General features: G+C 23.2%; 1 protein-coding gene across 8 annotated transcripts in view; it reads left to right on the top strand.

Annotated features, from left to right (window-relative positions):
- Window positions 1-26,922, top strand: part of Cypl (peptidyl-prolyl cis-trans isomerase-like 1 Cypl) — a 53,426-nt gene that overhangs the window by 12,150 nt on the left and 14,354 nt on the right. For 2 of the 8 annotated variants that reach the window (XM_086914610.1, XM_086914614.1), the window contains exons 5-7: window positions 21,913-22,020; window positions 22,280-22,414; window positions 25,748-26,441. In XM_086914610.1, the coding sequence (XP_086770736.1) occupies window positions 21,913-22,020; window positions 22,280-22,395 (224 nt within the window). In that variant the 3' untranslated portion in view covers window positions 22,396-22,414; window positions 25,748-26,441. Of the gene's footprint in view, window positions 1-9,838; window positions 10,140-21,912; window positions 22,021-22,279; window positions 22,423-25,747; window positions 26,442-26,922 lie in introns of those variants that run through there. The other 6 variants (XM_086914611.1, XM_086914613.1, XM_086914609.1 and 3 more) reach the window with 3 other exon arrangements.

Raw genomic sequence — 26,922 nt, forward strand, 5'->3', positions numbered from 1 at the left:
AATTTCTCCTAAAAATATTTTTTATAATAGGCAAATATATATAAGAATTTAAAATATACATACATTATATAAAATTTGAAAGTTTTATAGTTTTATTTCATATATTATAAAGTTATATTTTACAAAACAAAAAGAAAAAATTGAAATTAAGAATCTATTTCATTGTTTTAGATTAAAAATTCTCTAGAAAATTCACATATACATATATGCAATAGAAATAGAATTCTCCGAATAAGAATAACGCGATCAACAATACAGCTCGCGATTTTTATAAATCTTCTATTCGTAATTTCAAATCGTAAATCATGAATAATCCATAATTCGTAATCATAATCATGCAATTTTTCAGCTTTTAGCAACAAGTGTTTTATACTTTTAAAATAATAATTATTCAATTGTTCTTTACATTGCGAATCCAAGATGACGAATCCATTATCATTGAGTATCACAGTGTATTTTAACAAATTATCTAAATTAAAACTAAAAATAATTTTATAGCTTTATTAAAAAGATCTGCTCTATTATATGTGATTAGATTTTTTCTTAGATCTTTAATATTTTATATAAATTAAAAGATATCAACAAAAATAAATATTCTGTTTATTTTAATCATTATTTAAACATATATATTTATAACTTAATAACTTTTTGTATCATTTTATTTGAAAAAGTTCACAGAATCATTTTGCCAAGAGTAATCGAATAACTATTAATATAGTAACACAAAATATTTTGAAAAATTTTAATTTTTCAAAAAATTAATTTTTTGATTTAATTTTTGATAATTTTTGACAATAATTGTGAATTTTGAGAAAAATGATTTGCAAATTCATATTAATGAAATAATTAAAATTATATTATCATATTAAGATAATATATAATATAATAATATAATAATACAAGAAGCAGGCGCTAACGATTTTCCAAGTACATAAATTTCATGATTAGATTTGTATATTTATATAAAATATATATTATAAATTTTAAATGAATTTTGCAAAAAAATCAATAGATATTTATTAAGTTTTTTTTATGAAAAATCAAGATGTTAGAATAAAATATGTTGATATTTAAGTAAAATAATAATATTTATCTGATTATGTTATTTAAAGATTAAAATACAATTATGAGAATACATTACAAACTGATTCTTCTATGAATAAAATTCTATTAAAAATTTTGCCTTGATTTTCGAAAAACTATATCTTTTCATTTTATTAATTTTTTTACTTGAAAAAAATAAATTTAAATTTTTGAAAAATTTTTTCTTTTATCATCAATGAGTTAAAAATAGAATAATTTTAAATTTCAAAATTTAAATAAATTTTAAATCTCAGTAAAAAAGAATGCTATGAAAAATGCTATCAAATTCTATTTTAGAAAGATAGTTATATAATGTAGTTAGCAAAAATATTGAAAAAAAATTATTTTTTTGGAATATTCTTGTAAATATGTAAATATAATAGAAATCGATATTTTTTGCCCTAAATTTTTATATTTATTTTTTTATCTTCTAAACTTAATATAATAAGCAATTTTTGCGGCTAGATTTAGATTCATAAAAATATCACGAAAATACAGAAATCATTGCATTCTCAAATGAAAAAAAATCTTTTTATATATGTGCTACCATTCTATTACACATAAACTGAATTTAGAAATTTAGAAATTTTTATAAATAAAAATATATTGCTTGTATATTGATCTTCTATTATTATTAAAAAAAGAATATTTTATATTTTATATTATACTAATAATATAAAATAAAATATAAAATTTTTTTTATCATTTTAATATTTTCAATATGTTTATAATAGTTTTCTCATTTTTTTTTAAATTTTTCTTAAATGGATTGTGAGATTAATCGCTTCTTTAATTCATGAAGTGATATATAACATAAAATGATAGACATAAAATAGACATATTATTTTTTTATTTCGATCTAAAAAAATTCCATTAGATTGCACATATATAAGAATCTTAATAAAATTCACGTGATTTCAAAATTTGATTTATATGATATATATGATACTTTGATTATTGATATATGATACTTTTTTTTTATTTGGCTTATATTGCTTTATTATGTTGCTTAATTAATTAATTCTTATTTTTTCATACTATTTGCATATATTATATTATATTATTTCTATAAAGATCTTTTATATCTATTTTCATTGGTATCAATGGTTCATGGATTATTCAGCTACTTATAATTAATTTGCTTATTAATTATTTTAATTATTATGCTTATTTATAATTAATTTGTAATATAATAATGTATTTGCAAAAAATTTAAAAATATAAATATTGAAGAAAATAAAGGAAAAAAAAGCTTAGATTAATTTATAAAAATATGATATATGATTATTTAATGCTTAATATATTAGTGCATGATTATACAAGATTGCTGAGGAAATGTGATATCATTTTTTGGTAAATTAAATGAATTAACATTATTTATAAAACAAAATAATTTTAAAAACATCTCTTCATATCCAAATATATGTAATATATCATAAAATATTAAAAAATATTCCTTTATTGTTGGAATCTAATATTAAATAGATGAACTAATTCTCTAACTGGTGTATTTCTTATACAAGTGACTAATTTTTACTTTTTGATAATTATTATAATGTAATATGGAATTAAAAGATATTATATAAATTTTTAACTAAATAATTTATTTTTAATTAAAATAATTTATTTTGTAATAATTTATATTTATTCATTTTTAATAAGATGTTGATAATTTGTTTTTATTTTATGAATCAAAGAAGAAAATACATTTATATTCAACAAAAAAATCAATACAAAAAATATTGTATATAATTTCATTTATAAATAGTATTATACTTAGCCTGAAACACATTTTACAACATTATAGATCTAGCAATATCTAGTAATATCACAGATATAGTATTGTTCAATAACAGTATTAACCTAATATAACTTGCATACCTTTAATAATATCTTGCTATCTAGAAGTAATATCAATAGGATAAATAATATATTTATTAGTTCACTTTATTGATACCATATATAATCTTATAAAGATCATAAATAATAGAAATATTTACATTTTATGAAATTTGATAAAATTGAAAATTTAAAAAATATGAAATAATATATAAATATACTCAATAAAGTTGAACGTTGAGATAAATTCCAATGAAATATTTATGAGATGTAAATATATTCAATAATATTAATTGTTGGAATCTATTTTAAAGTAATATAACCCAATTGTATTAACTTTTGTTAATAATTGATCATCGAAGTCACATTAATTTTGAATTACACCCTATTCCTTTATTCCTTAGAATAAAAAATCAAATTTGCAATCTGGAAAACATGCTCGTTCTTATTCTATTATTTTTTATAATAAGAATATTTTATCTTCTCATGAGGAGAAAAAAAAATTCTGTGTACATCCTTTAGTATTATATTTATTGAATTAATGATAGAAAAAATATTTTAATACGGAAAGAAGCATTTTTGATGTTAAGATTATTAAGAAAAAGAATAGCCAATGAAATCAAAATTTTTGATAATCTTAATAAATGATCATTTTGATATTCAGTTTTTATCAAATGGAAATATTGCATTATGTTATAAAAATGTTGAGGCTAAATTACGGAACAATATATTTTCTGTCTATTATAAAAATCAAATGAACGAAATGAAAATTCATGAAAAAAATCAAATCGATGTATCGATGAACGCATATCAATATATATTATTCCAAATCAAATTACAATATAATGATAATTTAATTATCAAAAATATTATTTTGATACAATTTTCATTTTTTTATCAAATAACAATATAAATTAAAAAATAAAAATTTATAAGTTATTAGTACGAATCAAATAAGAAATAGAAATTTATAAATCAAAATTAATTTATTTTTAGGCTTTTATTGACTATAACAGATTCATGGAATCTCGAGAAAATATATATTATTTAAAAAGAAAAGATATGATATTTTCATTTATATTTACACGATTGCAAGTTAAGTTCAGAGAAATTTTATGCTTTATGTGATATAAATTTTAATGATATGAATATAATATAAATATTTGAAAAGAGAAAAAAACCATTTGCAATCATAACAGATATTTTTGTGATAATGACACAACAAATATGGATACACAATTAATAAACTTTTATTAAAGATGCTTATTAATAATAATTGTATTAATAAATCTGGAAAATATAGCATAAAATTAATAATATCATATTGTATAATACGAAAATATTTTATTTGTTTATTTGTGTAATTTGAATGTGAATTTAAAAAAAATTGGATACTTTGTAGAAAAGAATCAAGAATAATTTATCAGATAGTTATCTGATTTCTGGAAACAATTGGAACGATCAATTATAAATGACAATCTCTTTATAAAAATTATCTTAGCAGAAGAATTATTATGAAAAAAAATTTATCTTATTGATACAATATGACAATTTTTCAAAATTACTTGCACATATTCAATGCAGAAATATTTTAAATTTCTATTTATACAAAATCATATTTGTATTATATATTGCTAAATCTAGATAGAATATGTCTTTTTCTTTCCAAATTGTATAATAATCACAATATTTTTGAAAGTTATTATATTTAAAAAAAATTATTGAATCAGAAATTATTTCATTTTATATAATGAAATAAATGTAATAAAAAATACTATAAATATATTAGACAAAACAATTCATAAATATTCATGTTGAAAATGTACAAGATATTGGTCATTGTCACTATTTATGGATTTTATTAGTATTGCAATATATAATGTATTCGTTTCACGATTGATCAAAAATCCTTTGAGAATTTTATATAAATGTGATATTCGAAAATCAAGAAATAATTATTTATAAACATATTATAAATGCAATCGAACTTATAAATATAATAAAAAGAAAATATATTGTGAATTATATGCAATAAATATTATGTATAAATTGCTAACATATATCAAAATTAATAATAATAGTTTATGTTGAATTTAAATAAATAATTATAAATAAATTATATACTTTTATAACAGCATTTTTATATTTATTTCAAATTAAGAATTGTTTAGTTCATTATCTATTACCTAAATTATTATTGGAAATTATGAGTGAATTTCTTTATTTGCCATTTTAAATTTATGTTCTGTTCAATTATTATTAGTTGGACGCCAATATTGCAACAAAATAAGATTGCAATTCACCACTTACAAATCTAAAATTTAAACGCGAAAGATTGATGAATTTAAGACGATTTTTCTTTTGCATAAACAAATGAAATATTTTTTTAGAATTCTAGAATGCTTTTTCAAAGTAAAATACGTTTGTAAAATTTAAAATCCTTATAAACATTATATAATATAATAGAATATAAAATTGATATACAAGTCAGTCATATAACAAATTGAAAGTAAGAATATTCCTGTATGTAAGATCTTGGAAAAAAAACAAAAAATTATGCTTTCTTGTGATAAAGTGTTCTTTTGTTTTTAAATTCATAAATTATAATTGATTTAACAGCGTTGATTTATATATAATGCGATAATAACACGATAGAGCGCTGTTGGTTTTATGATTTTTATATTTAACTGGCTCTAATCTATTTTATATAGACTTTTATTAATATATTTTTTTCTATATCTATTTCTTAAAATATTACAAAAAAATTCTATTATTGTTTAAATTCATTTTTTAAATATTTATATTTCGAGTTAAAGTTAGTAGTTATTATTTTATTATTTATTAATAGCAAGTGATCAATCAGATGTTAGTAAAACATAATATAAAAATAAAACAATCATTTAATGTTGTTTTTTTAACGTTAAAAGATCTTATTCTAATATAGAAAACGCTGATGAATGCTGATAATAATCAAGTTTGTATCAATATCAATATCAATTTCAAAGTTAGAAAAACTAACACATTATTTCAGAATGATTACGTAGATTCGATAGAATTGAAGACTTTCTTTATAAAGTCAACATTGCACATAATATGTTTATAATATGATACAATTGTATGTATCTATTATAGAATTGAAACGTATAAAGACAATAAATTCTTACATATGTATATCAATACACATTTATGAAGTTGATATGCTAATAATATTTAATAAAATTTAGTATCAATACGCTACGTGTAAAACATTAGTTTAATCGTTGATCTGAAACTTTTCTTGGATTTTTTACTATACAAGAAACATGTTATATTATACAAGATTCTATAGCCAAATGTTAATTCTATAGATATAAATAAGAAAAAAATGTTTTATAAATATAGTATTCAAGTTTTATTATATAAAAAGTTATAACAAAAATATGAAATAGATGAACAGAACAATAATTATTTAATTTATTTTTAATTTATTCATACAAGTGTTTATTATATTGTGTTTATTATTCGAGGTCATCAAATATATAGGAGATAATTTTTATTAATGCCATTCTTTTCCTATTTTAAAATGTTGCAATTATTTACAAATCATTTAATCTAAAATTTACATGGCCGAAATAATGATACTTATCGAATCCTTACTTATCTTATCTGTTTTTCGTGATTTATGCATTGTTTAAAGTATTTTATAGTATTTATTATTATTTTGAATAAAGATATAAATATCAGCAGTTACTTAATAGCATTAATAATCAAATATAGTTTATTAAAAAATTTATTGAAAACTATTGAAAGCGAAATAATTTTAAATTCATAGAAGAAACTTTATAAAATAAATACTTTATAATTTCTTTTAAAATTTAAATATTTTAAAATAAATTATATTTATTATATTTATTTAATGCTTTTAAAGTATAATGAGATGTGAAAAATCATTAAATAATCACGAAAAGAAATTAACCATTATTTTCAAAAATATATTTTAAACAGAAAAATTATAGGAAAAATTTATGGATTTTGAATTTATATATATGTTACTTATTTTTCGTGATTAAGTGTCATTGAACACGATCACTGTTTTGTTTTCATTTTATTATTTTTACTTTTTAAATTGCCATAGCAAGCTTAAGATAGTACAATATAAATATGGACATTATCCATATATATATATTATTTTTCTTTTTATTAAATATATTCTTTCTTATTGCGTATTCTTTGTTATAATTAAATCATTTTACAATCTTTTCCCTAAGATCACATTTTACATATTGTTATTTTTTACAATTAGTTAATGTAGTACTTAAAAATATAATTCATTATTCAAAAATTGTTTGAATATGATAGCAGAATTAATGAATCATATTTGATCTTTCTGCATAATAATATCAAAAGCAATTAAGACATGATTTCAACCAGTAAATGTTGAAATTTTGTTTATAAAAAATTCTATTAAAAATCTTGATCATTTTAATCTTAATCATATAAAAAACATACAGTACGAGTATATCAAAAATATATATGTTAATCAATTGACATCAGAAAGACATAATCTCGAATCAAATTGTTACAATTATTATATAAATTATTATATAATTAATAGATTTAATGCTAGATAAAAGAGATAATTAATTTGAGATAATTAAAAAAAAAAAGACTGATTAAATATTGAATTTTCTTCATTTTATTCTTACGATATATTTTTAATTTTAAATTATAATTGTATAAATTTTATAATATAATTTAATATTATAAATTTAAATTATTTATATAATAAAAAATATTGAACTTATGTTGCATATGAATTTCAAATTTTATAATAAAGAGTTATAATATACATCCATATTAATAAAAATTATAATATTAATTTTGTTCTATTAATTACATGTTCTATTAATTGTTAAAAAGAATCATTTATTGAAAAAAATTGTTAAAAAGAATCAATGTAAACCTAAAAATATTTTATGAATCATTACGAATTTTTAAAGTTTTGTATTGATTTTTAAAAAAAAACGTTTATAATATTCGGACATTTTCTTAATTATTCAGACATTCCTTTATAATATTATAATTTTAATAATTTCAAAAATTTTCTTTACAATGCTTTAAAACTTTTGGATTTTTATATCTACGAAATAATGAAAAAAAATTGATTATTTAAATATTCATAAAGAAGAATAAAAAATGTTTTATCGTTAAACATTAATCTCAAAAATAATTCTTTCCTTATAAAATCAATCTCCATTATTTAGTTCATCTAGTCATAATTATATATTTTTTATTATACAGAAAAATATTAGTTGATAAATACAAGATTATTGTGTATTAATATCTATAAAAATTATTTCATCGCAAATATAATAAAAATTTTTAATAATAGAATTTTCATTATTCTATTGTGAAAATGATAAATAAATATTATATAAATTCAATTCAATATGTTACGAAGAAAATCGATTATAATATGAAACATTACTGAAATCAATTATGTGGAACAAAAGTTGATTTTATAAGATTAGGATTGCTATTATATTTAGGTATTAAATTTTTTTATTTTTCTCGATAAGTATTATAAGTTCTTAATTTATAATACATTAACTTTAATATAAGTATCGCACTTCTTTTATTTTTATTATCCTATATTATAATCCTAATTAAAAGCTTTATATTATTTGTTCCTATTACGTTGGCATAAAATTTAACAATGATCCTATTTTTGCAGACTTTGTATTCAAATATATTTTTTTCTTTTTCTTCCATTAATGTTTCTGCTGGCCGGCATTTCTAAATAAATTTACTTTCGTTCACATTATACATATTATATACATTTTTTAAATTTATATACAGAATTATTGATTTTTTTTTCTATTTAATATTTTTTAATATATGAATCCAAAAATACAAATGTTAAAAAGTTAAAATTGACGTTATAAAAATTCATATAGGTAAATTTATTATGATGAAATCTCTTTCTCTCATTCAATTTTTTGTTAATTGAATTCTATTTTTTGAATATGAATCTTATCTATAATTGAATTATTCATAAAATTGAAAAATAAATGCATGAGTTTTCCCTTATCACAAAACTAATCTATGTTAAACTCAACTCAAATTCAACAAAAATACAAATCTAATTCAAATGAAACTTAAACTTATTTATCTAGATTTAATTCAGATTCATATCTTGAAATTACAATTCTGGATATACTGTTCTATGACAAACCTTCTAAAATTATTGGCATATATATTAACAGTAACATTTATATAAAATATAAAAATATAGGAAAATTATGTTATGATTCTGTACCATTATGCCTAGCATTGATTTTTGATATCGAATATATGTAGAATAATATCTTTCAACTGCATATTACTTTGCCAATTTTTTTTCATATTATAATTTCACGATGCTCTATTAAATCATTATTTTATCGAATATCTAGGATTCAATATTATTTAATTATTTTGTTGCGATTAATTTTCTAAATTATATCAATCTTAAATAATATTGAAATGATAAACAAAAAATAATTGAAATAATTGGAATAGTATTGAAATAATTGAAATAATTAAATTGAGAAAAAAAATAAAAAATAATACAAGAATACAAAAATATTAAATTGTTAAGGTAATTGCTAAGATATTGGAAGAACGGAGAACTTTAACAAACTGAATTTTTTTTTGAAATTCTATATATTTTTGATTTGTTAGTTTGAAAAAGATCTACTCCCGACAATAATAAAATTCTTCCGTAATTGTGAAGAACGATTTATCGTAGAATCGCCAATGTGAAATTGTACAATTATGAGCTATTCTCATGAAAATGAAGGATCATAAATCAATTTTAAATTGAATAATTTTTTGAATAATTTAAAGTACATGTTAACGAAATTATGCAAATTACTTTAGAATTTACTTGCTTTAGGAAAATATACTTCTTCAAAAAATGAATCTATACCGAATGTTTATATTTTTGCTTATATTTACTGTGGTATGGGCAATTACTACAGGACGACGATCATTTCAAATCAGTCGATTGATATTCTTATGCATTGAAGTTGTGTTATATAACTAATGACTAATTATAATGATTTGTATTAGTATTTTCTGGTAATTATTTATTTCTTTTAAACAATTGATATGTATATGATACGAATACCAGATTGTATTTTGCGATTGTCACATTAAAAAATCTTTCAAAAAATAAAATATTAATGTTAATAATATTCTAGTTTCATTCAGTTTATCAACTTTTGCATGCTATATTTAAAAAAAATAGAATAAAAAGAATAGAAATCTAATATACAGGAGTGTTGACTTTATCTATTTTCTAGAGAATGAAAGTTTTTTGAGAATCCATTATCAAATCCAATCTAATCATCAGAACATTTTTGGCAGAGATAAAGTTTATGACATGGTTTTCGTTATTTGTAAAAATTAAAATGTTCGATCAGCTAATTAAAATTAATCATCATTGGCAACCGTAATTTAAATGAGTAAAAACTTTAAAAAATGTGTTTTCTTAAAAACAGCGTCATAAATCTAGTTTAATAATACTAGTAATACTATTTAGATGAACATGATCAATATCAAAATCAACTAATATTCTGTCCTTTCATGTAATTTTAACGGCTAATAAATATAAATAGATTAGATTTGACTTGTACGTAAAAATTTGTTTTCGTATTTTAATAATTATCGCTTTTTTTGAATGGGTAAATTGCACAAATTCTACTTCAAGATTCTATTATTTCAAATAAATTTTAAGTAAAATATAAAGAAAAAACAGCCCCAAAAAAAAGAAAATAAAATGAAAAAAGCGTAACTATAATTGAGAAATAGAAATGGACTTCGAACGAATTAGAAATTTAAAAAAAAAATTATAAAATTATAGAATGAAAAAAATTATAGAATGAAAAAAATTATAGAATACTAGAAAAAGACAAAAAACAAAAAATATGAAGCGATAAAAATACATGCTACTTGGTTTCTTACTAAAATAAGAAAAATATATATGATTGTCCTTTAATTTCAATAAAAAACATAATAGACTATGAATTATTTTTGCAGTAAAATTTCATACGTATTCATTTTGAATATATAAAAAAATCAACGAATATATAATAAAAATATATAATAAGATTTTGTTTAACATTTCTAATTAATTCTAATTCTAATTATATTTCTATTATAATTCTAATTATGGTGATTTGATATAATGCGATTTTTGTCATCTGTAAAACTGGCTATTCTTATCTCTATATGTATATATTTTATAAATTAAAATAAAAATAACTTAAAATTAAAATAAAACTTCCTTTTTTTATATTTTTTTCGACAAGTTTCTTTATCTTTATTTATGTATTGAAATGATTTTATTTAACACTGTTTTATTTAACGCTTTATTTTTTAAAAATATATTTTGAAAAGTCATCAGATTATTATTGTAATTGTAATTGTAATTTGATTTTTAATTCGAATTAGAAATAAATCCTAAATGAATAATTTTTAATTAAGCAAATAAATTCTTTAAAAAAAATTTACAGGAAATTAAAGAAAAAAAGAAAAAATAAAATAAATCTGCTTTTTCTTACAAGAATTGGAAGAACTGAAAAATAAAACTATAAAAAAATTGGTAATTATTTACAAAGGGTTCTTGAAATATGTTGTCAAATTATTCTAAACAACTTTTCCTTTTTTTATATATACTGTTCGATTTTAATTTTCAAGATATAATAAAAATTTTTATTAAATTTACTTTATAATATTTATTATGATATGAATTCATTTGATAATCCAAATTTAATCTAATCATGACTATTATATTTCTATATATAATTATATATATAATTTAAAAAAAAATTGATTAGATCAAATTAGATTATGTTTAAGTTATATTTTATTGATTATATGATTATATGATTTATTGATTATATTCTTATATAGTCTAATCTAAACAAAAAAAGAAAAAAATTAATAAGTTAGTATAGATTATTGATTTATTATAGTTTACGTAATTTATCGTAATAGCGTGTATTACTTTTTTGATTAAAAATTATGATAACTATTTTATACATTTCGAAATTCATATAATTGTTATGATACATATTTATATTTCTCAGCACTTTAATGATTTTATTATTTTATCATAATTACCTTAAGATTATTTAAGATATAATATAATAATTAAAAATTTAATATCTATAGAGAATGAACTATAGATAATTAAAAGAATACGATCTAATGAAATAAATCGATTTAAATCAAATGAAAAATCCTGGATAAGAATTTTCATATAAATCAAAAGATGCTTTAATATTTTGATATATATAATATAATATTTTGATTTCTTATAAATCAAAAAATGCTTCAAAATTTGAAAAAATTGACTGCTGTGTAAGTTTGATTGATAATGAAGATTTATGTATCTTTTTTGTTTTATTGACATCGATTGAATAGTATTCTGAATGATTTTTCATCCTAATATAAATTTAAAATTATACACTTCAACCTTATAAGATTACAATAAATTTCAATTTGATCTTTCTTTTATTCTTCTTTTTAAATCTGTTTTTTTATTTAAATTATATACAAAAATTACAAAAATATAATTTTAATATAATTAAAAATATAATTTAAAAAATCTCAATTTTAAAATAAAAAAATTAGTATTAAAAAAAAAAATTAGTATTAAAAAAAAAAAAATTAAATGATTATATGATAATAATGAAATTGTAAATGAGAATAGTTAATTATTACAATCATAAACAAACTAAATAATTTTGATGATTAGAAGATATAAAAAAGTGATTAAAATAATAATTTTTTCAGTGACTCTACAAGCGAATAAATAATTATAATTTGATAGTATTTTGAAGCAATATATGATTGTTTCGAAAATAATATCATCTCTTTTAATTTCATATTGTTGAAGATTTCATATTGTTCATTCCGTTTTTTTGTTAAAAAATGGAATTGAAATGAACTGAAATTCAAATCTCTAAAATACTGAAAAATACTAAATACTAAAAATTTTTGCTATATAGGAGAAAATATAATATAAAAACTACAATGATTTACAACAGATTTCATATAGAAAATTTCCATTTCGACGATTCACATTCAAGACGATCAAGAATAATAATTACAATATTGAAGCTTTAATTAAACAAAATACACGCTATATGATATGAGCAAACATTGTAAATCAATATCACAAAGATTTATCATATCATAAAGAACATTTATATTAGTTTGGATATACAACGTATCTCGTATCACATACTATTGAAAAAAAAATATATAATGAATATATATAATTTCCATATGTAATTCTTTGATTAAATAAAATAAAAATGATCTATTTTTTAAATAGATTATTATTGAATTATTATTGGATATTTTAATATAACGATATATATAACATGAAAAAAAATAATCCTGGAATAAATAAAGCTAAAGAGTCATTAATATCTCCAAAAGTGAATCTTCAAACAAAAAATATGTTGTGCATAATGTAATAAGATAAAAAAAAATAAGATTACAAGGGAATCCTGTATTATAAATTCCTTTTAAGGAAACAAATAATAAATTTGAATATGTAATTATTCGCAATTAAAAGAAAAACATTTGGAATTGATTAATCATCAATTAACCAGATCATTGTCTTCCATTAAGATAATGCAAGATCATATCTTTGGTCACTAGATAAAAATTGGTACAATTCAAGTAAGATATCTCAGCATATTGCCTGGACCTGATTATTATTTATTCTTTTTAAAAACGATAAATATTTAAGTTACAAAGATAACACACAAATGATAGCGATCTCTAATATCATTGTAAAGAATAATTAACACAGATCAAACATATCAAAACAGAATTTTGAATATTATAAATAATTGATATTTTGTAAGAAACTGATTTTGAAATCCATTCTCTCGATTATGTATTATGGATTTGATTATAAAAGAAATTTTAGTTGTTAATTATTAATCGCTCTTTATTTCTTTTGAATATTTCATCATGAGTTTCAAGAATGTTTTAAATTATTATTCTTCTTGATATCTTCGAAATAACAATGTTATTGAACAAAAAGAAGAATAATATTTAACAAGAGTTCTCCAATTATTTCAAGGAATTATTTACAATATTATTCTTGCACAATTAGTGAAGAATCAGAAGAAGACTTCGATTTATTGAAGATGAAATTATTTATTATTTTATAAAAGAATTTCATAATCTAATAAAATCTGATAATGAAAGTTATATTTCTTTTAACAAAAATCTGAATATATATCAAGTAAAAAGATATTCCGAGATATAAATCAAAAATATCATTAAAAGTAATACAAATAATCATTGACTATTGTAAAGATATTAACGAAACTCGGAAAATTGTTAAATTAAAATTTTGAATTATCTTCAAAGACTACTCGATAAAAATAGATGTTTTAAATGCATGAAGATTTCATTTGGAAAATAATGAAATAATTCATAATTACATTGTGAATAAATTTTAAGAAGCTAAAAATAATTACAAATTATACATGATTGAATTTATAAAATGAAATTTTTAAACCTGATAACTTTAAAGTTTCCAGTATTTCACTCACAGCTAATAATCATTGATCAAAAGATCAACTGAAGCATTCAAAATTATAATAGAAAGAAATTTAAAAATTTAATTATTTGTTCAATCCAAGAGTGCAATCAATGATTCATATGATGGAACTGTATATCATTCATTTCATCTGTCTACAAGAATATGGAAATTTTTCTAATAATTTGAGAGAAAAAATGACAAAAAAACATCTATTTAAAATGATTTAATTTTTCATCTGAAAAATATAAAAAATAATTTATTAAATAATTTGAAGATATTCTCTTTCCAAAAGACGAAAAATCACTAATTCAAAATCATTGATCCGTAATTAATCGGATTGTTTTAAAAATGAAAGAAGAAACATTGTAATGAAACAAAAAATTATAACAGAAATCATTTAACTTTTTGATTTTGATTTTTCCAAGCCTGGAATGTTTTTATCAATATATTTCTGCTTTTTTTTTTAATTAATATTTCGCTGAAACAACATAATAATATAATAAAATTCTAATCTCTAAATCTATATTATTAATTTAAGACAATTATATGATCAAGAATATTAAATTTAAAACTAATTTAAACACTTTTTTTATTTTATTTCTAATAAAAATTATCATAAATATATTAAATATTATATAACTATTCTCATTTACAATTTTATTATTAATTTCATTATTATATTGTATAATTTAACTTTAATTTCATTTTTAATTTTTTTTTATTGTTATTATTTTTCTATGAACTATTCTAATTAGATTGCTTCTCGTTTTTTTTTTTTTTGGACACTATGTAGTAACTTTACATGTAACTTTAATGATCTTATATTCTCCATAGGGAATATCTTGTATAAACATATTAACGGTAATAAATTCATTAATTGTATATAACTTATGTTACTCATATACATATAATTCATATACAATAATTCGTAGTTGAGTGATCGCACAGTGGTCAATTATTCTAAAAAGTGAATCAAAATTCAGTATTATTTGAAAATTTATTTTTTTAGTAAATAATAAAATTAAATATGCCTTTTAATCTTCATAAATAAGTTATAATATAGTTAATATATAGTTCTTATTACATATAATGATTTAACATGATACCTCTTTTTTTAATAAAAAAAAACCATTCCATGAAATCAATAATAATAATATGCAATAGATTGTAAATAATGTAACGAATCCGATAGATAAGAAGATTAAGATAAGTAAATAAATAAACCAAAGAAGCCAAGAATACATATCTGTATATCATCATTGCATTTTAATTGTATCTTGATCTTTCTGAATTTCCGTTACAAATTTGTTATTACAATGTCTGACATAATATATATATATGTTATACTTTTTTTTTCGTTTTCTTGTATTCATTATTTTAATTATCGAATTATATAATCTTTTCTCGAAAAAAATTAAAACTAATTTATATATTGATGTGCTTTAACAAATAATAGATGTTTTTTTCATTCTTTATATTAATGAATTCGATTTATATTCGTGGCTACAACGGACATTTTTATCGAAATGCGGACAACAAACATATTTATGCCAAATACTTTTTATATAATATTTTTCAGAATATTGACCAATGCCTCAATTTTTTTTTAATTTTTAATCGTTAAATTTATAATTTCAAAATAAAAGATAAAAAACTAAAAATTTGTCTAATTAATAAATTAAATTCTTTATCTATTCCATATTTCTTTATTAAATTATTATTTTGTATTTTATATAATATAATAATGTATGATACAATACAAGATTTGTATTTGTTTGTTTGGAGATTGGATTAGCAGAATTCGGTATAGGAACAAAAACAGGAATTATAATTTTAATTCGCGATTATAATCTAATAATAATTTTATTTATTTCAAAAAACTCGTCAATATTGAATTATTAATTTTTAAAGTTTATATCGTCAGTATTAGTTGCCAAACATTGTATACAATGCTTACTAACTATAAACTATGATCTATAGAATTACATTGTATTTACGTATGCAATAGTCGCGATATCTCAAAATGGAAACAAAATCAAAAGCAATCATGATCTCTTTAATTAATATAAGCGAAGGATCGATTTAATCCTTGTTATCTTGTTGCAGTTCGAAGAATTTTGAATAGATTCAAACAAATTTAAGATTCGAATAGATTCAAATAAGTTCAAACAGAATCTATATCAAGATCTCCTTTACTCCATGCTCACCTTAATATCGAATGTTCTATATTCAGCTATACAATTATCCAAAATCTGGATTAAGTTTTTGTTAAGGACAAAGCTTGTGAAGCGATCTAGCCTTTATAACATCTATTCTATATGTAAATATTTTATAAAATATTTATGAATGAAATAGACATATGATATTAATTATATAATTATAGCTATCTTCATGTTATTAATAAACAATATTCTTCAAATTCTTTGATCTTTATTTTATAAGTATAATTAAGTATTTATTTTATAAATACTATTACGTAATATTTATATATTTTAAGAATCAAATCTTTTAATTATACTCATATCCTATTATTTCTAATAATTTTGGATTATCAAAAAATTTCCTGGCAGTATTATCATTAATTATAAATGACATCACAGATTTGATACATTCAATGATTTATTAAATTTTTCATTAAAAATAATTATATTTAGATCTGACTTATTATTTTTAATAATTCTGGATTATTAAAAAATTTTCTAGCGGTATTTTCATTAATTGTAAATGACATATCATGGATTTGATATATTTATAATTTATATGGATTTGATATTGGTTTCGTCGCGGTGTTGACGTTGGTCGTATTCGACCTATTTCATCGGACGATGGCTTTTTTGGAACTCGTGTCCCAACTCAATTTGTCTGTGACCGTGTCCGAAGATCGGAGTACGGTTTACAATGTGTTACTGCCCGAAGACGTAATCAGTAGTGAGTACTAGCCAGGAAGAAAGTCGCTCAGGTGGATTCTCTTCCTGGCTGATTGGGAGTGTCCCAATTATGAGTGGGGAAAATATCGGTGCCGCAATTGGGGCACCGATATCACCCGATGCGCAATGTAAGTCCAGGGTGGGCGGACAGATGTTTGGATCCAGAACATTCGACAGTCGAGACGAATGTTTTGGGTAACCCAAGCAAAAACCTCAGCTGTTTTTGCTCGGATTACCGACACCTCACCGCGCGGTCGTCGGGGAACCCGTGACCGAAACCTTCTGGACTGTTCTGTTTATAGGTCGCGACAATGCTCGCGACCATTCCGCCCGCCTTGAACCACTCGCGTTCAATTCTTCGTGTGGTTGATCTGGTTCGGTTGTTCATTGTGGCTGGGAGGCGCTGGGTCATCCATAGGTAATAGACAGACCTTGGCCACTGATCTGGTGAGGGTGCCAGTGCTAGGTGACGTCAGGATGGATTATATAATAATAGGACCTCCCGTGAGGAAGTGTCCTGGAGTCAGGGGATCGAGGTCTCGTGGATCCGACGATAGAGGATGCAGCGGTTTGGGTTCATGCATGCCTCGATATGGACCAGCACGGTGCTGAACTCCTCATAAGTGAGACGTGTTTCTGCAATTATCGGCAGAAGGTGTCTCTTGGCAGATCTAACTGTAGTTTCCCACAACCCGCCGAAGTGTGGTGCATGTGGGGGCATAAATCGCCATTTGACACCCTTCGCGATCGCATGGTGACCGATCGACTTCCCATTCCGGTGAAGGAACTCGCGGATCCGCCGTAGTTCATTATACGCCCACGAAATTAGTATCGTTGTCCGAGCAGATCTCTCGGCATCGACCCCGGCGCGAGAGGAACCTGCTCAGACAGTTCAAGAACGCTTCTGTCGTTAGTGCCGTAATCGCCTCCAAGTGAACCGTCTTGGTGGCCAGGCACGAAGACGCACAAATAGACCTTAGATATACTCTTACTTCGAGACCGTTCCTTGATGAGGAATGGTCCAGCGTAATCTACCCCCGTACTAAAAAAGGGTGCTTGTACCCGTACTCTTGCCGCTGGTAATTGGCCCATTTGGTAGTCTTCGGTAGCTTCGCGGCAAGCACTGCGGGACCCACCAGTCCGAGAGGATCAAAGATTCTCGCAGCCTCTGACAGAATAGCTCGCTTGGTTACTCGGGTGGTGAGTGGGTCGTTCAACTCAACAAACAATTGGTCTGGCACCGGCTCCCACCGCAGACCGAGCGTACGAGGATCTTCTCGGGTTGAGGGCCCATGACTATGGACTCACCCGTGGCACTCTTCACAACCGAGGGCTCATTGGACGCCCATTTCCGTAAGTTGAATCCTGCTGTCCGTAAGAAAGCCTGTAGATCCCTTTTGAGCACGATTGCCTCTTCCACGGTGTCTGCGCCCAAGAGGTCATCCACGTAAAAGTCACGGAGGATAGACGTGCTAGCCGCTGGATGGCTCGCGGTGTTGTCCAACCCCACCTGCCGCAACACCAAGGTAGCCAAATACGGAGCTGAGGTAAGTGACCGTGTTCAATTTGTATGTCTCAATCGGATCTTGGGGGGCCTCCCTCCACAATATGCGTTGCAGAAACCGCTGATGAGGAGCGACCAGGACCTGTCTGTACATTTTTTCGATATCTGCGCTCAGGACCACCCGATACATTCAAAATCGAATCAGAATCGACAAGAGGTCCTCCTGGATTGGCGGTCCGACCTGCTGCAGGTCGTTGAGGGAGATCCCCGTCGAGGATTTTGCCGAGCCATCGAATACCACCCGAAGTTTAGTGGTGGTACTGCTTGTTTTGAGCACCGGGTGGTGCGGCAGGTAGAAGGTAGGTCCGGTGGATGCCCGAATAGTTCTTGACCTTGGCCATATGACCCAAGGCTATGTATTCTCTCATAAATTGCACATACCGGTCGCGCAGCTCAGGCGCATTCGTGAGTCTCCGCTCCAGTGCGTGAAATCTTTTTTCCGCCATCGCGCGCAACTCTCCCAATTCACGCACGTCCCTCGCGAACGGAATGGTAACCACGTATTGACGAATCGGCTCCCTTCCCACCATTTCCAGGAACCGGCTCTCGCAAAGGTGAGATGCCATCTCCTCAGTCGACACACCGTCTAACTCTCAGTGACAGCTGACGACTCAGCTGTTCGTTTGTCACGACGTTGCATACTACAAATTCCATGCGTGATACGTTGGACAAGCGTCCGCCGAATACCCACCCTAGCTGCGTTTTTAAGAGGTTTGGAAGCCCCTTCCCCAGCCTGATCCGTCCCACGGACATGATATCGCACAACCGGCCATTGCCAATTATGAGATCCACCTCGCGCTGGAACACCAAACTGGGGATCCGCCAGAGGAATCTGCGACGGAACGTGAATCGCGAATTCTGGGATCCGATGGCGGGTATGTCGCCGGTGGTTGCATCCGGCTCGAAGAACCAATGGTTTTGTCGTGGTGTTGACGTTGGTCGTATTCGGCCTACTCCATCGGACGATGGCTTTTTTGGAACTTGTGTCCCAACTCAATTTGTCTGTGACCTTATCCGAAGATCGGAGTACGGTTTACAATGTGTTACTGCCCGAAGACGTAATCGGTAGTGAGTGCTAGCCAGGAAGAAAGTCGCTCAGATGGATTCTCTTCCTGGCTGATTGGGAGTGTCCCAATTATGAGTGGGGAAAATATCGGTGCCGCAATTGGGGCACCGATATCACCCGATACGCAATGTAGGTCCAGGACGGGCGGGCAGGTGTTTGGATCCAGAACATTCGACGGTCGAGGCGAATGTTTTGGGTAACCCAAGCAAAAACCTCAGCTATTTTTGCTCGGATTACCGACGCCTCACCGCGCGGTCGCCGGGGAAGAACCCGTGACCGAAACCTTCAGGACTGTTCTGTTTATAGATCGCGACAATGCTCGCGACCAGATATATTATAAGTTATCAATAATAATTAATTTATATCTTTTATCAATTTTTTTTGCATCTGTTTTTTTCTTGTTTCAAACATTGATTATTTCAAACATTAAATTTTTAATTTTAATTTATAAGATACGCGAAAGAGATATTCAAAAAATTTTATGTTTACAAACATTATATCCATCTCTATCCGAATAGATCTTTTCTGCAAAAAATTGATGAAATTTATTTTAAAAATTGTTACATTACATATCCAAGTCATACATCAGAAAATAAAATCCTGGTGAATTTTCTTGATATTTTTTTGTATATGTTAGAATTAAATAATTCTGTTTTTTCAATATATATTATTATATATATGTTATATAATATGCATTATTACATATGTCAATTATATTTGAATCAGAATATACTATTTTTTTCATTTCAAAAAAATTAAAATGAATGAAAGCTTTTCAATAATATTTAATAATATTCAGATAAATTTTTAACTCTCTTTTTTTTATACTTTCCATTAATATTAATTTTCTTTACTAAAAATTGATGATTATTTTGTATTTTTCTTAGTTTCTGTTATACTTATTGTCATATTTATTGTTATATTTATATTATAATTGTATTTTTATGTTTTAAAATTTTTTCCTATTATCATTTTTAATGCAAAATTTCATTGCAAAATTTACGAATCATTATTACATTGTTTAAGCCAAAGCTTTTAAATTCTCGAATTATGCATTGTGAAATTATTGTTCTTTCTTTTTTCTAGAAGAGAAGAAGAAAACATGTAGCTTTCACTATTATTTATAAAATATCCATTATTATAATATATATATATTCTAAATAATTCTTTAAATTCTTTAATACAAAAATAAATGTAATAAAAATAAATTTGTTTTATTTGAATCTCCATTTTTTCGTTTTAAAATTGCAAATTCATAGAAATAATAAAATTAAAAAAATTTCGATATAATAAGACTATAAACTTTATACAGAAATTTCAACAAAATGATGGATGCTTCAGACTGGCCAAAACTGTCGTTTCCTGTCATGTGATGTACTTCTAATTTAGCAGTAGGGATGTAATATCAAGATTCTTTTCATGCGGAAATTCATTGAAGAAGAATTGAGGGTTACTAGTTTTAATTGTAAAGAAAGTAGCATATCCGATATGTCCATCCTGCAAATTTAACAATTGAATATTAATATATAATTATATCTAATACAATAACAGGTATAGTCAGTAGATAATCTAAAACATGAATTTCGATATTGTCAAGATCAAATACTTTATTTGCAATGGTTTTGATAATATGATACGATACGTGAATGCACAAAAAATGGATACTTTTTACAAATAGAAGATCTTTACAATTAGTATTTTTTTACTTTACAGTAATATCGTTATAATTATTACAATTTATGTGTATATGTATGTGCTGTAGTATAAGGTTTCTGAATTTATGTAAATATGATTTATTGTGAAATTTAATAAATTATTAAAAGAAATGTGGATTTAGGTGCTGGTGTTATTTCTATGGCCAATTCAGGACCAAATAGTAATGGATCACAATTTTTCATTACATTAGCACCTACACAATGGCTTGATGGAAAACATACAATTTTTGGTAAGTTAAATTTTATCTGTTCAGAGATACATTATATATTTTACATATACATCTCACAGTATGAATTGAAAATACACAATATATCTTATTCAAATCATCTTCAATTTAAATAATAAACAACTTTTTTTTTTATATAAATTTTTAGAATCATTATTTTTGATCCCTGATATAAATTAAAGCCTAATTTTTAATGATAATAATAATAAATAAATTTATCAAAAATTTTTTTTACAAACTTGCATTTTTTTTTTTTCTCTAGGTAGAGTTCATTCTGGTATGGCAATAGTAAAAAGAATTGGATTGGTGGAAACTGATAAAAATGACAGACCCGTGGATGATATAAAAATTGTTAAAGGTTCCATAAGGAATGCATAACGAAATAAATATCTTCTTGGTAATTTATATTTAGTATCCTTTAAATTTTTTATAAAAAAAAATCACAACATAACAAATGCAAAAAAAAAATATAAAATATAATTTACAATATAATTTTTTTTAATAAAAATTTAAAAATTCATTTTTCGTATTAATAATAATAAACTTATTTAAAGAAAAAAAAATAAATATCATTAAAAATATATGATATGTATATATCATATATATATATATATATATATATATATATATATATATATTAAAATATATTTTTAGAATCGATATTAAATATCAAAACAAAGATAAAAATTTATCTTTTTATAAACTATGTGTGTTTGTATACTTTCATATGAACTTTATTTATATATTACTTTATTACTTTATTTATAATTCATATATAGGCTATTAATATATTCATAAAATACTATTAGTGAATTTTAGAGATAATATTAATTTTAGACATAAATTGATATACAAAAATGTCAATTAAGATATATTTATTACATTATACGGAATTTCGCGTTAAATAAAACAAGATAGAGATTGATATTTTTATATATCAATACCTTCTAGAATTGATCCTCCAAAGAAAATATTAAAGATATATTAACACTTTGCATAGAATCTTTCAATTATCTCCTAAAATATTCGTTATCGTAAAAAATATTTGAAATATTATTTTGAGGGTGAATTTATGATCATGATATGAATGATTATGAATAATCACAAATCTTATCCATAAGGTTATCATCAAGATTTCATTCTAACTTTAATTCTAAATGAAATTACACATTTTTATTATAGATAGACATGTAATCTATTTTAAGACGAATTCATTGATCTATATTATGATTTGAAAATTATTTAAAATATTATTTTATTTATTATTATTCAAAATTTATATTCCTTAAATATCTAGAAGTTATATTTTGTTTCCTTATACATATTATTTATTACGTGTTCAAAAGTACGATCTTGAACGTCAATAAATTAATTAATTCTATATTTGAACGATAATTCCATCTTTTTCAAAATTGTGAACTAATGATTTTATGTTATGTTATATATGGTATCCGTATTTTGTGTTTAGATCAAAAAATTTATAATTATAGATATAATGTATATCTTAATTTTTTTATTTTTATAATTAAACTTTATATTTTATTATAATTTTATTGGATTTAGAATTGTTTTTGTGCTTTTTAATTCTAAATTGTCTTTTATTACATAAACAATGATGTATAATCTCATTACTTCTTTAAAATAATTCGTTATCAATTCATCAAATTTATTTCCAATGTAAACTGATATTAGGAATGTTTTTGTTACATATTTGAACATATAAAACTTTTTGTTTTGAAAAATATTACTTGAATTTTCATAATGAATTATAAATTATGAATTAATCTGATATGAATGTTCTTAAAGAAATTAAAGAAGAAAGATTTTTATAAAGATTGTATAATATCTTTTTGAAACATAAAAAGTTTTTTAATTTGAATTAATTATATTAAATAAAAAATTCTAATGCAATTTATCATTCACTTTTGTCCATTACACAACGCGTCAAATCATAAATAGACATTTTTTAAAAGTTCTTATAATAAAAAATTTTATCAATTAATAAAAAAATTTATATTTTTAATACGACTATGATTTTAAAATGGTCACATCATTCTCCAAAATAAAAATCGTCATTTATAATTTCTTTGTTTTTTAAAATTAAATTATCAATAATAAAATTATGTTTTTATATTTCTAATATTTTTGAATTATATCTAAATTAATATTAATTTTCATTTTAATTTTTCAATTGAATGTAATGTATTGTTCGTTTTGATCATGTCTTAAGTGAAATCTTATCTTTTATTTACTAAAAACAATTAGTTACTAACTATTATTGTGAATGTTACAAAAATAATTTTTTGCCACCACATATGCAAATGTAATTTAATTATGATCGATTATCAACAAATAACAATTGCGACAAAAAAGTAGTAAAAAAAAATTTGTTCAATAGATATTAGAGTAAATATTATTTTATTTAAAATATAAATATAATATTATTTTAATTATTTGATGATTAACTGTGTATGTTGTTATTCTTTTTTTATTTCTATTTCTATTTTAATAGTTTGCAATGTTTCACTTGAAATTGATATTAAGAATTAATCAAATCTAAATAACTTCTTTCGCTTTTTATAATTTTCTTCTGTTGACTACAATTTTCTCTTTCTGTTTTTTCTTCAATATGTTTTTTTTTGTCTCCTTTGATTTTAATTTTTAATATTTTTAAGAATGAAAAGTCTACTGATGCATTATGTTATTGCATTAAAATTTGCTGCATAATTAGCATTACAATTACAATACATTTTTTGTCGCTAGCGATCAAAGAACAATATAGACAAGTTATTATAACATGAGTTATAATGAGTTGTGAGTATTAATAAGATTGCTCATTGTTATTCGAATTTCATTCTTATAACTAAAGTCGGCTTTTAGACATTAGTTATTTGTGCATATGATACAATCCAGATGATAGATTAATGTTCACAGATATGGAAATAGATCATTTGTATGTTATGATAGTCGACGATATATTGTCAACAATGCAAGAAGACGACATCAACATAAATTGCTGTCTAAGATGAGTTTTGATAAATTGAATATGAATAAGATAATTGATTAATTATTATTGAAAAAATAAATAATGAAAAATATTTACTTAATAATTGAAATATTTTTTTAATATTGGATATTTTCATTTCACTTTAATGTCAATTGGATTACTCTTGCATTGCATTCTGATGAAGCATTCTGATAGATTGTACTCGTACAAGTATGTATAATTGTTTGCAATATTCAATTCAAGGTAGTTGTTAAAAAAATTGGAATGGAATCTAACTCGTATTGTGAACAGATGAAACTCTCTTTACAAGAGAAGAATATAAAAAATATAAAAAACTTTAATATTATTTATGAAGCAAAAAATATTTTTGCATTTCGATTTTATGCTCAAATCCGCTGGTCAATCACTTTATGGGCCAATAATTTCTAATGCCCAATGCTTGCCTATTATTTTATAAAGTGCCGCATATAAAGCATTTTTGGAAAATGTTCTTCTGAAACTCCTGAAAGAAATTCCATTGGAGATCCGTAAGAGCATGATAATATTATAATTCCTATCACTTTAAATCCAGACTTATTTAAATGTTTCGAATAACAAAAAACACGATGATTTTATGCTCTCGCGGACATTTAAGATAATTTTGTTATTAATATTGTTTTTCACATTATTTATTTTGAATATTTTTTATTTTCATTTTTAGAAATAATCCTCTTTTTATTTCAGAATAAGAGATATCCATTGACATTAGTAAAGGAAATTATCAAAATTCATGATGCAATAATAAATATTACCGCATAAATAGAAGGAAGTGATAAGATGTTTCTTTAGTAGAAACATATATATAGAAAACAATCTTATTAGATTTTATTTAACATAAATTTTATTTAATAATAGTTCCTGAATTACAAATGATCAATTTTCTTACTTAATTTGATTATAAATCATTAACCGATTATTAAAGATAATTGTATAGTAAAATGGACAATATAATTAGTTCGATATTGTTGTTTGGTGATGTATTATCTCTAATCAGATTAATTTATTATAAATTAATTCATAATCTATTGATACATTTTAAAACTCGAATTGAATTTTTAGATAAATAAGTCAATTTAATCTATTCAAAAATCTATTTCAAAAAGTTTATATTTATCTTTTTGTACCACAATTTTGCATTATTCATTTTGAAATCGAATAAAAAATTCCATTTATTTGTCGTACGTGAATAACAATTAATTATATATTGTTTGTGAATAAGTACAATTCGATATAATTTTGTCCAATAGTTTGCTTTAATACTTGTTACTTAAATTTGTTTGCCTAATTGATATTACGTATCCAATGATATTGTAACTCAATAAGTCAGTGTGCTTTATAATTAACCAATATTAATAAAATTACAAAATTAAAATGAAAATTTTTACAAGGAAAAAAAATTATTTGAAATCACTTTAAGAATCACCAGTTAAATTTTATCATTTTTGAACCTATATTATATTATATGTATATTATATGTATATATATAATCAAAAGCATTCAAATATAGCCAAGAGTTATATCTATTCTGAAATTGCACACTCAAAATAGGTCTTAATGTTGATTTTTTGAATTAAAGAAATATACATATACATAGAATATACGTGTAAAAGACTTTAAGATTTTACTTTACAATTGAATATTATGTTTATTTATTTATTTTTTTGTTCATGATTGTTCATAATTTGATATAATTTTTTTATTGATAAAAAAAATATATATATATATATAATATATAATATTTAACACATATATATTATAATATAACACACTTTTATCCAATTTCTTTCTTTTATTTTAAAATCTTATTAACTATATTTAAATGCCACATTCTCTAACAATAATTTTCTATATTATTCAAA

The sequence above is a fragment of the Apis florea genome, unplaced genomic scaffold (genome assembly GCF_048593485.1).
Source record: "Apis florea isolate Af1SG1 unplaced genomic scaffold, ASM4859348v1 contig_3696_pilon, whole genome shotgun sequence".
In the NCBI taxonomy this organism is placed as follows: Eukaryota; Metazoa; Arthropoda; class Insecta; order Hymenoptera; family Apidae; genus Apis; species Apis florea.